The following is a 13,670-nucleotide window of genomic DNA, read 5'->3' on the forward strand; positions in this document are numbered from 1 at the left end:
TATGGTTTATAATATTTTTAGCCGCTCATTGCTGGTGCTGGATCTCTGGAAAAAGAAAGCTCAGTTTCATTTCAGTCATGTAAACCAGGAGGCCCTAAACTCGCATCCCCATCTTCAGACACTGGAAAAACGTTATGTCCCACAGCTTCTAGCGTCTGTTAACAACAAAAAAATAACTTCAACACTGAGCTTTATTTAAATAAAGATGCAAATGATTAGCACAATACATTTGTAAGCTTTAGTTCATTTTCTCTTTAAAAAGCTAAAAGTTCTTCATCTGGTTTTCCAAGAACCAGATTTAGAAACATCGTGTCACAGAATCCATGTATCCTGGGTTGGGCTGTGGAAATGACTTTTTCTAAGACCATATTACTGAAACGAGCTGATTCAAAATTCTGTTGCACTGGACTCTATACTGTGGAGACTGCAAATTAACATACACAGTTGCATACACAATATGTTCTGTTAGACAGTGACAGTTGTGTTTTATTTCTGTGTGCGTGCGTGTGTCTCCCAACTGCATCTGTCTCTTTAATTTAATATTGATCTGGCTACTGGAGGCTGAATGCTGCAGTGTGCTGAGACATGCTGAGTCATAGAAATAGAAAGCCACAAATCACTCACTGAGTGCACACACATTTCATGCCCCACCAAAGAAAGAGATCAGTGAATAATTGATAAGTAATTGCACACAGGCAATAAGAACAATAATGACCCAGATCAAAAAGGATACAGAATTTGCTTTATTGTAATGATCTGGTATCTGGTTGATCTTATCAGAGCCTGGAATTACTGAGATACTGAGGCCATTAGTCCAAGTTGTTTTTTCTCCCAGCAGGGCCCTACCCAGCCAAACATAATCTCCCTCTAAAAACCTTCGATTATAATTATTATTATTTTCTTCTATGCATTTATTGTTTTTACTCCAAACAGAATCTACAGTCACACACATTATTCTTCAATGGTGCAATTCCAGATGTGGATTGGAGCTAACTGTTAAATTAATAATGTTAAACCTACTCTTCTTTCCCAGTGTGATTCATTTTAAGATTATTTAACAACAAGTAAAAAACTATAATTAAACAATAAGTAAAAGCAAAACCAATAAAATGATCCTAGGTGAGATCTGATCTTTGGCCTCCAAGTCAATAGTCAAGCGTGAAGGTTTTTCCAGCACGTCTACTCTGATCAAACATCAGCTAATGCAGGATTCAACCTTGTCAATTTGATTTCACAGAATTGAAGCCATAAATTTACTGATAAAAGTTCATGGTACAAGGCAGGGCCGAACTGGGTACATCTCCATGTTGGTAACTTCCTGCAAATACACCAGAAAACAACAGCCCTCTGCTCAGCTATGAGAAGCTAACTGCTCATTTGTTTGTATCCTGCCATACTTTCTCTGATGTAGCTCTGCCATTGCGCAAACAGAGAAGGCCTTTGTGTGTCAGATTACAACACATACAATGCATGAGAATAACCTATATTGTATGATTTAAGCACAGCAGAGTCTGCTTGTACTCTTGTCCATCCAGGCCCAGGGTGAATGAAAACAAAATTAGATTTAAATAATAAGTGATATAAAAACTACTCGACTATCATAAAGGCAGCACATCTGTAAAACATTTTGTGAAGAACTGAGGCCATCCCTGTGTCTGCGCCACAGTCACATTGGCCCCTTGACATCCAGATTATCTATTAATAAGCATGTGTGCTCTCATTTGCTTTTACTCATTTAAAGCACCCAGTTCTAGATTCAACATTTTGTGGTTTCACCACACCTTTTACACCCATTATTGTGAGAATCAACAAGAGGAAAGAGCTTCATAAGATGAACACCAGAAACTTGGCGTAAAGTGCATGTTGCTTGTTGTAAAGGTATAAGAGGCTGGCTCTTTGCCCTGAATCAGTACTCTACATCATTGTTTTATTAATAATGTGCTAAAAATGTAAAGGGACTGCAGGTTTCCCATTTCAGTTGTCATTATGTTGATAATCCTGTAGACTTATTGTTCTAATTGTTCCTAAATGTAACGATTATTTTCTTTACTTGCTGCTACTTCACACATTAATGCATTCTTTATAATAGTAGTACGGGTTTACAGCACGAAATCCACTCATAAACCAGTAGAAAAGGGAAAGAAAATGGTAAATGAGATCGCAGAATCCAGCTGGATCTGTCTACACCCAGGCCTCAGACAGGCATAACTGAAAATCACTGCCCAGCCCTCGAGTAAAAAGCAAGGCGTCTGAAAGCCATGGTTAGCTCTACTGCGACAGCTTCCGCTATATTTCTGATAAAATGGTCAGCCACGTGGACTGTTGCTGCTACTAGCAGCCCACTCGGATGACTGTTTTATATCCTAATGAATCGAAATGCTCTAATTTACTCGATGAGATGAAACCTCTAGCTGTCTGCACTAGCAGCTAACACTAGGATGTCAAAAAATAATCCCTACAGTGTCGCATTTTCTTTCCACCATCACGAGGAAGTAGGTCAACGTCTACAGATTAGACATTAGTCATAGGTTTGAGATGAAAATGATAGGCAGACCGGTTAGACCAATCAGAGATTAGCACATGAACCTTTGATTGGTTTACATTTGTGTCTATAAAGGAAGTGTTCGCTTATAAGCCAATAGGCACTTGCGTTGACGCCTTGAGGGCGTTTCCTGGACGTATAAAGTAAAGCGTTGAGGCATTCGGTACGCACTTCAAGTGAACCAAAGTCTGTCGTTGTAAGTCGTACGCTAACTCCAGTAAATATGAGGGAAATTGTCCATCTTCAGGCCGGCCAGTGTGGAAACCAGATTGGTGCTAAGGTTAGTGACAATATGTGTCATTTCAGGACGTTATTAAGTTGCATTATTTACGATCAACGTGTTCTTTGCACCAGAAGCCTGTGCATTGTGCTCGTTACGTCCCAGAAGCCACACCCTGGGAATATCAACGTGTCCTACTTAAATGTTGGCTAAGAAATTAGTAAACTATAGACATAACTATATTTTGAGAACTTTGTAGGACCGTAATATATCGACGTCTAATTAAATAAAATGGAAAAATAAATGTAATGTTCAACAGTTTAAAGATTTCCCCGCAACCCTTTGTTTTTGTTATTTAGATCAAAGAAAATTGCTGATTAAACTGAATGGTAACTCTAATTAACGTTTTTACGTCGAATTGACGGAAACTGAACTTGGCCATTGTTCTCTTGGTGTATGCTGCACTGCGGAAAAAAGGGAAGTAAAGCTAAGGATTGTCGACTGAATACGCAAAGCCTTAAGTAAAACAGCCCTATAGACTAAAAGATTGCTGGGTTTGTGGGTTAAACTATAATTTTAAACATTTTGTCACATAAGTCGGATTATTTTTATTTATTTTATTTAATTGCAGTTACCGGCTTCGTGCGGCCTACTTCGTGCTTTTGCTGCAGCCCGGCTTTTTGCCTGTAGTGGGCGGTTAGTGACGTAGCAAGGAATGTTCGAATTCATAACCATAGCAGCCAATGGCGTATGAGACCGCGCGCGCCTATGGCAGAACGGCGGGAACTTGTCGACCATTTTAAACTGAACGTCAAGAATCAGGCGCGTGGCTTCATCCATGTTTATGATTTGTAAATGTAACCCTAAATCACATTACTGCAACATCAAAACCACAATGTTAAATATAGTGTAGTGTGCCTCTTAAAAGAACAATAGACCAGGATGAGATTGCTCTATTAAGTCACTTTTTTTTATTGCTCCCTCATTTTTGCCTTTTTATTTGTATTTATTTTAGTTTTGGGAGGTGATCAGTGATGAGCATGGCATTGACCCAACTGGCACTTACCATGGTGACAGTGACCTGCAGCTGGACAGGATCAATGTCTACTACAATGAAGCATCAGGTAAGTACATCATCCATACACCTGGGCCTAGGGCTGTATGTGGGTTTACTGATATTTAACTGGACTTTTATTTATTTATTTTAATAATTAGGTGGCAAATATGTGCCCCGTGCTGTCCTTGTGGATCTGGAGCCAGGCACCATGGACTCTGTGAGGTCTGGTCCTTTCGGCCAAGTCTTTAGACCAGACAACTTTGTTTTTGGTAAGTTGCATTATATTATGTCAAAATTTCTAAATTACGTTGCACTATGGTTACTAAGTTTAGTCTGGATTTGTTTATGCAGGCCAGAGCGGTGCTGGTAACAACTGGGCCAAGGGTCACTACACAGAAGGTGCAGAGCTGGTGGACTCTGTCCTGGATGTAGTGAGGAAGGAGGCAGAGAGCTGCGACTGCCTGCAGGGCTTTCAGCTCACACATTCCCTGGGTGGCGGTACGGGATCTGGTATGGGCACACTGCTCATCAGCAAGATCCGTGAAGAGTATCCTGACCGCATTATGAACACCTTCAGCGTGGTGCCTTCCCCAAAAGTATCAGACACAGTTGTTGAGCCCTACAATGCCACATTATCAGTTCATCAGCTTGTAGAAAACACAGATGAGACCTACTGCATCGACAACGAGGCCCTCTATGACATCTGCTTCCGCACCCTTAAACTCACAACCCCTTCGTATGGTGACCTCAACCATTTGGTCTCTGCAACTATGAGTGGCGTCACCACGTGCCTCAGGTTCCCTGGACAGCTCAATGCTGACCTTCGCAAGCTGGCTGTAAACATGGTGCCATTCCCTCGTCTGCACTTCTTCATGCCAGGCTTTGCTCCTCTCACAAGCAGGGGTAGCCAGCAGTACAGATCACTCACTGTACCAGAGCTCACCCAGCAGATGTTCGATGCCAAGAACATGATGGCTGCTTGTGACCCACGTCATGGTCGTTATCTGACGGTGGCTGCCATCTTCCGTGGGCGCATGTCCATGAAGGAGGTCGACGAGCAGATGCTGAACGTGCAGAACAAGAACAGCAGCTACTTCGTCGAATGGATCCCCAACAACGTCAAGACTGCAGTCTGCGACATTCCTCCCAGAGGTCTCAAGATGGCGGCCACCTTCATTGGTAATAGCACGGCAATCCAAGAGCTGTTCAAGCGCATCTCAGAGCAGTTCACTGCCATGTTCAGGCGTAAAGCTTTCCTTCACTGGTACACTGGTGAGGGTATGGATGAGATGGAGTTCACTGAGGCAGAAAGCAACATGAACGACCTGGTGTCAGAGTACCAGCAGTACCAGGATGCTACTGCCGAGGAGGAGGGCGAGTTTGAGGAGGAAGGTGAAGAGGACCTGGCTTAAGTTTACTGTTGCACAGCTGTTAAGTCTGTTTCCCAGTTGTCTGTTCAGTTCACTGAGGTGTTCTCCTGTCTTGTTGTGTCTTGTCATTGTTCTGAATAAAACTTAAAAGACATATTTCACGTTTCTTTTTCTTTTCCTAACTAACTTAATATTTGCAGATGCTCTACACTGTATATAAAGTGTAGTTTCTTGACAACACTGTAGTCAGTGCAACAGTACACAAATAATTTTAACTAGCTTAGTTTATACAGTATTTTTGATGAAAGCTGGCTCTTAAACTGAATATAAATCTTCAAATGGGCTTAAAAAATGCAACTAACAGATCATGATGAGCAGTTTCACTATTAATTTGCATTTTCCAAGTCTCACCAGTTGCAGAAAGTGCTATCTCTGCCGAAATAGCTGTGCTGTCTACATTAATGTGAAAAATATCACTTGTGAGAAATTCACAAGAAGCACTAAATACTTTATTGATGTACTTGTGTAGGTTTTTTTTTTTTAAAGTCAGTAGGGGGCAGTGTTGGCTAAGACATTCTCTTCCATAAAATGTAGGTGGAACCTTGTCCAGCTGGCAAACCAGGTCCTGCTTTTCCAAAAAGTGATACACAAACCCACACTATCAGGGAGGAAAAAGGAAGTGTTTAAGTTAAATACTGTAATATAATATGGGCTGCCAATATAAACTATTTTTAAAGGCACCTGTTTCAAATGCACAGCCTTCATCTGTGCACAAACCCCCAGCCTCAGAGGCAAATGAATCTGTTTCTGGCAACTTCACATGGAAATCAACCAAATGTAAGGCAATCTCAACAGAATCCAAAAACGACAAAGGCAGTTAAGAATACAAGTCACCTGAAAACCTGAAATTAGCTTCATCTGAATCAGGCCTGAAAAACGTTATTTTACTTTGAAGTGTTTTTTTGTTTTTTTGTTTTTTTTTTGATAAACTATGTTTGTAACCTTTTTCTTTTCATTTTTAGTGGGTGGATCTCCGTGTTCATATAGAGTCTAACGATTAGCCTTTACACAGAGGATAGCGTTAAACAGCTGTCCCAAGGACATAACATAGACTGAGTCCTCTAAATGTTTTACTGCTGTTTTGACTTTGCTTTCACCAAGGCTGTAGCAGAAACAACCTGAATTCACTGGGACAATCTGGACATAAGCACATGTGTGGTATGTGGGAACATGAGATAAGACTCTTCTAATGGGTTGTTCCCCATGGCCTCAAGATTAGTCATCACAGAGCAGAATAAAACCCAAATTCTAATAAAAAAGGAAAAACTCCCTTTGAACAGGAAGAAACCTCCAGCACAGGGGCAGTGAGGGAAGTGAGACACGACCAAAGCACACTGTATGAGAGAGCCAGAGATCAATAACAAGTAATGATTAAATGCAAATTGGTGCATACATCTTTAAATCTTTGATTAAAGGGCCAAACATATGTTTTAGGCATCATTTTACACAACATTTTTGGTGCAGCTGGTCGCTGTATCCAGTTACTGCCATATCTAGAGTTACTATAAAGAATGTGAAATCACAGTCAGAGATGGATAAAGATGTAAGAAAGAGAAAATAGGAGAGGAAGAAGAGATGTTATCATTTAAAGGTAAGGACAGCTCAGGAACATTTTACAAACTAGAAATTTAAAAACTTACATAAATTGTCTAATTTTTTAAATGAGATGCTAGATCTGTAGAAGATAGAAATTTGTGATTTTTTCATGTTGTGAAAACATACTGAGGTATAATAACAAATGTTCAATGAAATAACAGGAAGCTTATTCAAAGGATAAACAGGTTAGCTTTCAGTACTGTTTTGCATTTACAGTAATGCACTATTGGAGCGGTGCACAGTGGCTGCAGTGTTAGGTTACATAAAGGGCAGTTTAAGTTATTAAACACTTTATATTATAACCCAATAGTCAGACAACCCCTATGACGAAGCACTTGTTCACAGTAGGAAGGAAAAACTCCCTTTGAACAGAAAGAAAGCTAACCATCTGCCACGACCAATTGGGGGTGAGGGGGAAGGAGCCAGAACAAATGACACACTGTGGAAGAGAGCCAGAGATTATTAAAAAGTAATGAATAAATGCAAAGTGGTGTATAAACACAGAGATTCTGTAAACAGGCAAGTGAAGGAGAAATGCTCTAGAGAAATCAATCTTATTGGAATTCCAGGTGAAAGACCAACACAAAGTGGTGCACACGTGAGAAGTGGAACGAAAATCATACATGATTCCAAACATTTGTTACAAATAAACAACTGCAAAGTGGGATGTGCATAATTATTCAGCCCCCTTTGGTCTGAGTGCAGTCAGTTGCACATAGACGTTGCCTGATGAGTGCTAATGACTAAATAGAGTGCACCTGTGTGTAATCTAATGTCAGTACAAATACAGCTGCTCTGTGACGGCCTCAGAGGTTGTCTAAGAGAATATTGGGAGCAACAACACCATGAAGGGATAAAGTTACTGAGAAATTTACAGCAGGCTTAGGCTACAAAAAGATTTCCCAAGCCTTGAACATCCCACGGGCTGTGCCATCACCATCGCCACTGTCATGACAGTGTATGGCCATCTGGCCAGCTAGCACATGTACAGACAGTACAGTGCTCAGTACGGTGCTCCAGGCCAGGTCCCGGCGCTTTGTTCCAGGTGTAGGGGGAAGGAAGTGCTCGTCCAGGATACATATGAGGATCAGGCAGGCTGTGTTCTCTGTCACATCCTGGAAGATGGGGAAGGGAGTAAGGAGCTCGTTGCCAGCATGGTGCATGGCTGCAGTGCAGGCTGTGGGGACTGGACCCATGGTTCCATCTGCACCGCCACTGGTTAGTCTATGTAATCATAAGTCATTAGAAAAGCTTCTCTAACCAGACGGTCAGGACTGTTGACGCTCAGTCTGACCTCTGGCACCTCTGACTGACACATAGCTTCAATATACAACAAGCAGTACTACATTCCTCAATCCCATCAGTCCGGCTTGGGAGAGCAGGGATGCTGTCAATGTCAAACGAGCACAGAAAAGAAAGGAAAAAAAGAACATTCTTATTGATTAATTAATTTTTTTTAGTATCTATAACTTACCTTCTACTCAAAAAAATATCAGCAGGTGAAGCAGTGCTAAGGTCCTCAAGACAATATGTGCTGCAGTCACATAGTGTCACACAGTCCCCTTACCAGCGAAATATAGAGCTCTAGTTGGAAACTGACACCGACCTTAGCATCATGTGCACAATTACAGCTTGCTGAAACACATCGCCATTCCAACACAACTAAATATGCTCAATAAAGCACACAGAGAAGAGCACACACACTTTACAGCAAACAATCAGAAGCCATGCCATGATGCAGAGAGCTTTTTGTCTGTATAAGCAGAATGCTTTGCAGGAATATGAAAGTTCCTTTTTTCTTTTTAGCATTGAAAGTTTCTTGTTTTGACACTAAGTTCATTGTGAAGGTACTTGAACTTCTACTTGCTGTGCATGAACATACCATGTAACAGCAGCCACATCTCAGAGTAATCTGTGCTACATTGTGACACATGTTTTGCAGTCCTTATACCACACATCTGGCCCACGCTGTACACGGGGGGCATAACGAGTCTGTCACAGAGCGAACACAGAGACACAGACATTCACACTCACGTTTACACCTGTGGACACTTTAGAATCAACAATTGAGGAAGCCCCCAAAAACAAAACAAAAACAAAACCTAACTAAAATTAGTTTTTCAACACAACCAGCATGAAGAAGAGTTGCATGGCTGTATGGATGTACTGTAACATTCATTTTCATCCATATTTTAAGAAATTATGTAAGAAAGTGTTCTTAAATAGAAATGGTTACTGATGAAGGTCGTACAGACCGAAATGTTGCAAATGAATTAAAATAACAGTGAGCGGGACAGTGTGTGGAAGTTATACCACATTTCCACAAATAGTTTTCCTTCTGTGTACATGCCATTGATTTAGGTGTGCAGAGTTTTTGATTTGAATTTGAACAATTCATGTTTTCTTCAGTGAAAATAAAACTAATAACTGTGTGGACTATCCCTTTAACGAGTGCAGCCATGCTTGTTTTTCACCACACGGGAGCACTCGTGTATCACTAGTCAAACTACCCCTCATTTACCATTGTGTGTGTGTGTGTGTGTGTGTGTGTGTGTGTGTGTTTCAGAGAGAGAAAGAGCGAGCAAGAGGTTGGCTGGGGTTATTTCCGGATGATTAGCTTCATCTTCCCTTCCTTACACATTCACAATGTATGCTCCGCCAGATGGCCATAGAGCACAGTACCTTTAATAGTACCACTTGATCATGTCTTTGCTCCACTATAAATCAGTATATTAACAACCAACATAACTGGCATACACGGCGTTTAATTGAGCCCTGTGTGGTGCTTAAAGCCATTTCATGAAAGGAGAGCAAATTTAGGACAATGTAGCTTTAGCTTGAATCTCAGCTCATGGGAGAGCTCTCACGGGGAATCGCCCACAATTTAAACACATTTCCTTCAGTGAAATTTAAATGTTTGCATTCAAATACGTATTAAATACATCAGGTCAGAGAATGGGTGAAGAGAGTTAGAGAGTTAATTGGCTTGCATGTGTGACTTGATCCCCCCTCCCTCACACACACACTACTTCTGATATGCTATCTAGAGTGAGTGGGTAAATGGTTACATAGTTGTTGCCCATTGCTGAGCCAGGAAGAAAGGAAGTCACATGGCTGATAGAGGCTCCTATCAGGCCTCTCATATGCTCATGTGGCAACATCTGCAAGCTGGGGCACTTCCCCTCTCCTGCAGAAAGGTTTTAGGTTTGCCGACATAGTTGAACTTGAAAGGAAGCTGCAAAGTTAACAGGAAACAGAATCAGAATCAGAATACTTTATTGATCCCTGGGGGAAATTATTTTTTGTTACAGTGCTCCATTTTAAACCAACATTAAGACAAGACAGACAATACGCTAACTAAGAATAGTACAATATATACATATATATACATACATACATACATAAGTCACTTATAAATAAATATTTGGAAAAGAAACATGTGTAGCTGTAGCAGCAAACAGTGTGTTAAGTGGATGCGTTGTACAGGGAGATGGCCACAGGCAGGAATGATTTCCTGTGTCGTTCAGTGGTGCTTTTCGGTAATCTCAGTCTCTCACTGAACGAGCTCCTGTGACTGACCAACATGTCATGGAGTGGGTGGGAGGTGTTATCCAACATTGTCTTTATCTTGGACAGCATCCGCCTCTCCGACACCACCTTGAGGGAGTCCAGCTCCATCCCCACAACATTGCTGGCCTTACGGATCAGTTTATTAAGTCTGTTGGCATCTGCGACCCTCAGCCTGCTCCCCCAGCATGCAACAGCATAGAGGATCGCACTGGCCACAACAGACTCATAGAAAATCCTCAGCATTTTCTGGCAGATGTTGAAGGACCTCAGTCGCCTCAAAAAATAGAGACGACTCTGGCCCTTCCTGTAAAGTGCTGTGGTGTTTTTAGCCCAGTCCACGCTGTGACTTTGTTGCCATTTGACTCCGCTGAGCATTTTTCTTTTTCCTGTTTTGTTTTTTGTTTTTTTTGCAAAATGCAGCTGACATACAACACTAGCACCCTGCTGTGAACCAGGTGAAATGTTTGCCACTGTTGCCACATTAGCAGTGTTAGCATTCTGCGAGTACATTTTGCTAGTGAGCCAAAATGCCAGGTAATTTTATGTCAAGTATAATCAAAAACTAAACTATTTAAAATGTCAACAATAAAGGATTTATCATCTGGTCCATGTCAGTGTCAGGTCCTCGAGTTAAAATCCGACTCTGACAGCTCAGCATGTACCACAGAATCACTGCATGTATCAAGACACCAAAAGTGTAAGAAAAACACTAAAAACAAAGACCTCCTAGAAGCACGCAACGCAGGAGGTGGGTTGGGAGGGTTTTCTAAATACTATTTCTCCACCTTATAAAAAGTCTCTAAATTAATTCAGGGCTGAAACAGTGCTGTTAAATGTGTTTTTCGTAAGATGTGTGTATTAAAGATGGGTTTTATGTTTAATGTGGTCATGGCAGGGCATAAAGGTAATGTGTTAATGTTAAGATTTTGTATCTGTTAGACACTTCAGTTTAAATCCTTCACTCTTTCTATAAATCCTTTTTCTAAACAAAGATTCTCCCAAATATTAATTTACAGTTGTCTTCTTTTCTAGCTTTGAACAGGTTCTGCTTTAGTTTCTGTACAAACTTCTTTGGATGTCTGTGATATTTGGGCTGGGGTTTTATGGGCACTGTACTAATAAACTACAGAGAGGCCTCGCTGCTCATCCAGACCTGGCTGAACAACATCTTGTTTGTATTTCTTGTAATCCTTATAATGACTGAATTTCTCTGATATTTGTCCCTCCTGAGTCATTTTTGTCAGTAAAACAAACAACAACAACAATAATTTCAGTAATAATAAATTATTACTATTATTACCATTATATAACATAAATAAAACAAAGACAAATTATCTGCTATTATTCCAAAACATTATGTACATTGTGTATAGCTGCTGAGGAGACCTTAAGTGAAGGTAACTGATTACTCAAGATAACTAATCAGTAAGATGAGGTGTACATTTGAGCAGATACAGCAAAGTTGTGTCCTGCTGAATGGAACAATGCAGTTTTTATGTGTGTGTGTGTGTGTGTGTGTGTGTGTGTGTGTGTGTGTGTGTGTGTGTGTGTGTGTGTGTGTGTGTGTATTTGCCTGTTATCTTTTAAGGGCACAAGAGTATTTCTCACTCTCAGGAAGTGGCTTATCAACATCTACACGGAAGTAGAAGTGCACTTTTAAGTTTCTAGCCAGTGGGGAAAAAAGGCTCCAAGGTGACAGAGAAAGGTTGAACAAGGCAGACGGACGAAAAACGACCTCCTCCCGCTCCTCCCCACCAACCTGCAGTCAAACAATCCCGATCTTCACGCCTCTTTGTTCAGGACTCCCATCAGCCTCGCAGTGGGAGGTGTGGTCAGAAAGAAGAGGAAATTGCTGTGAATTTGTGGGTAATTGAAAACACCTATATCCCCCTGAGCCTCCATATCTACCTGCTTTAAAAACCTCCACACCCCTTCTTTCTCACCATCACCCACCTTCTATACCAATGCACTCCTAATGGCACCCCCTTCCCATCCTGTCCTTAATCTCCCACTGGACTGAATTGATGCAAACGATTGCACGCCCATTTGCTGTCTGGTGGAGAGGTGACCCACTTGTGTGTTTCGCCCGCTGTCTCCTGCCCTGCCTTTTCCCAATTGCAGGTATTGATGCCCTGCCATTGTTTCCTCCTGCCCAGGGGGTGGAGTGGTTTGAGCAAAAATTGGGGGACCCCTCAGGTGTTTGATGGCTTTTATCAATTCACACCAGACTCTCCAGTTCCTATTTACCCTCTGCTATGCTGTGCAAGCTTTTTAGACAGCAGCTGTATCTGCAGAGGTGGCTATTGTTAAGTAGTATTATTCTGTTCCACTGATGCATAAGCACCCCTTTTTGTCTTCTCTTTTCTTCTGTGTGGTTGATCAATGCAGACAGAAGGACCTGTGCCGGTGTTTCTGCATGTCAAATGAAAGATGTCCTGCTTTCAAATGTCTCTGTTATTTGCAATGTCTTTTATGAGAAATACACCCTTTATAAACAAACGTCCAGAATTCATAAGGATATTTTAGGAACTCCAAAGTTTTGACCCTTGACTTCCTTAGCTTTTAGTGTGCATACATAGTTTAAAATGCTTTTTTTTTGGAGTGTACACTTTGCCTTGCTTGCTCTGAGTAATGGGTAAATCTAGACGTCTAATAACTAGCTTTTTCCTTCTATTTTTTAATATTGACTATCATTTCCTTCGTCACCGAAGAATTTAAGCTTCCCTAAAGGCTCTATGAAATGTGACATAACAGCACCCCCCCCCCCCCCCCCCCCCCCCCCCTCTTGTTTTTTCTTTTTGAAACATAGGGTTTCTATTAAGCCTCATCATCAGTAATGACCCGCTGTACGAAATTGTCACCAGAGCTTACAAATAGCTGCCCTTTTAAAAGCGTGCACCAGCAGCACCTTATTGCTCCAGTGCCAAGCTGATGAAGCTCTTAAGGTTTTTTTTTCAGAGTGAAATGGTATTATGCTAGCATGCAAGTATTATTTTCATTAGCACAGATGTTGTGTTTCATACATTTACTACTTTTTACATGTTTCTGTGATTTCTGTGACTGCAATTGTTCACCATCAAAGTTATGAAAAAGGTCAACCAACCCTTTGTTTTGGACTTAACAGCAGGGTAGCAAAATAAGTGATCGTGCTGACAATCCAAGAAGATTAGCACCGTGCTGTCTGAGCCACATTAAATTCAGGAGTGGACACATTTTGGGTCAAATATGGTACATTTACTTGAAGTGTTAATATAT

The 13,670-nt window shown here is 41.1% G+C and overlaps 2 protein-coding genes across 2 annotated transcripts; one reads left to right on the forward strand and one right to left on the reverse strand.

Moving 5' to 3' along the window:
- The first annotated feature begins 2,718 nt into the window (after positions 1–2,718).
- On the forward strand, positions 2,719–5,336 carry tubb2b (tubulin, beta 2b). Its single transcript, XM_085367029.1, has 4 exons — positions 2,719–2,822; positions 3,778–3,886; positions 3,978–4,088; positions 4,171–5,336. The coding sequence occupies exons 1-4, from the start codon at positions 2,766–2,768 to the stop codon at positions 5,229–5,231; spliced, it is 1,338 nt and encodes a 445-aa protein (XP_085223155.1). The 5' UTR covers positions 2,719–2,765; the 3' UTR covers positions 5,232–5,336.
- Positions 5,337–7,732: 2,396 nt separating this feature from the next.
- bcl2l16 (BCL2 like 16) lies at positions 7,733–8,163 on the reverse strand. Its single transcript, XM_085367694.1, is given in 2 exon segments — positions 7,733–8,067; positions 8,070–8,163. Coding segments are annotated over 2 exon segments (429 nt in total).
- Positions 8,164–13,670: the final 5,507 nt, after the last annotated feature.

This window comes from Diplotaxodon limnothrissa, linkage group LG12 (assembly GCF_057381915.1).
Source record: "Diplotaxodon limnothrissa isolate DT_005_m linkage group LG12, D_limnothrissa_male_GT1.1, whole genome shotgun sequence".
Classification (NCBI taxonomy): Eukaryota; Metazoa; Chordata; class Actinopteri; order Cichliformes; family Cichlidae; genus Diplotaxodon; species Diplotaxodon limnothrissa.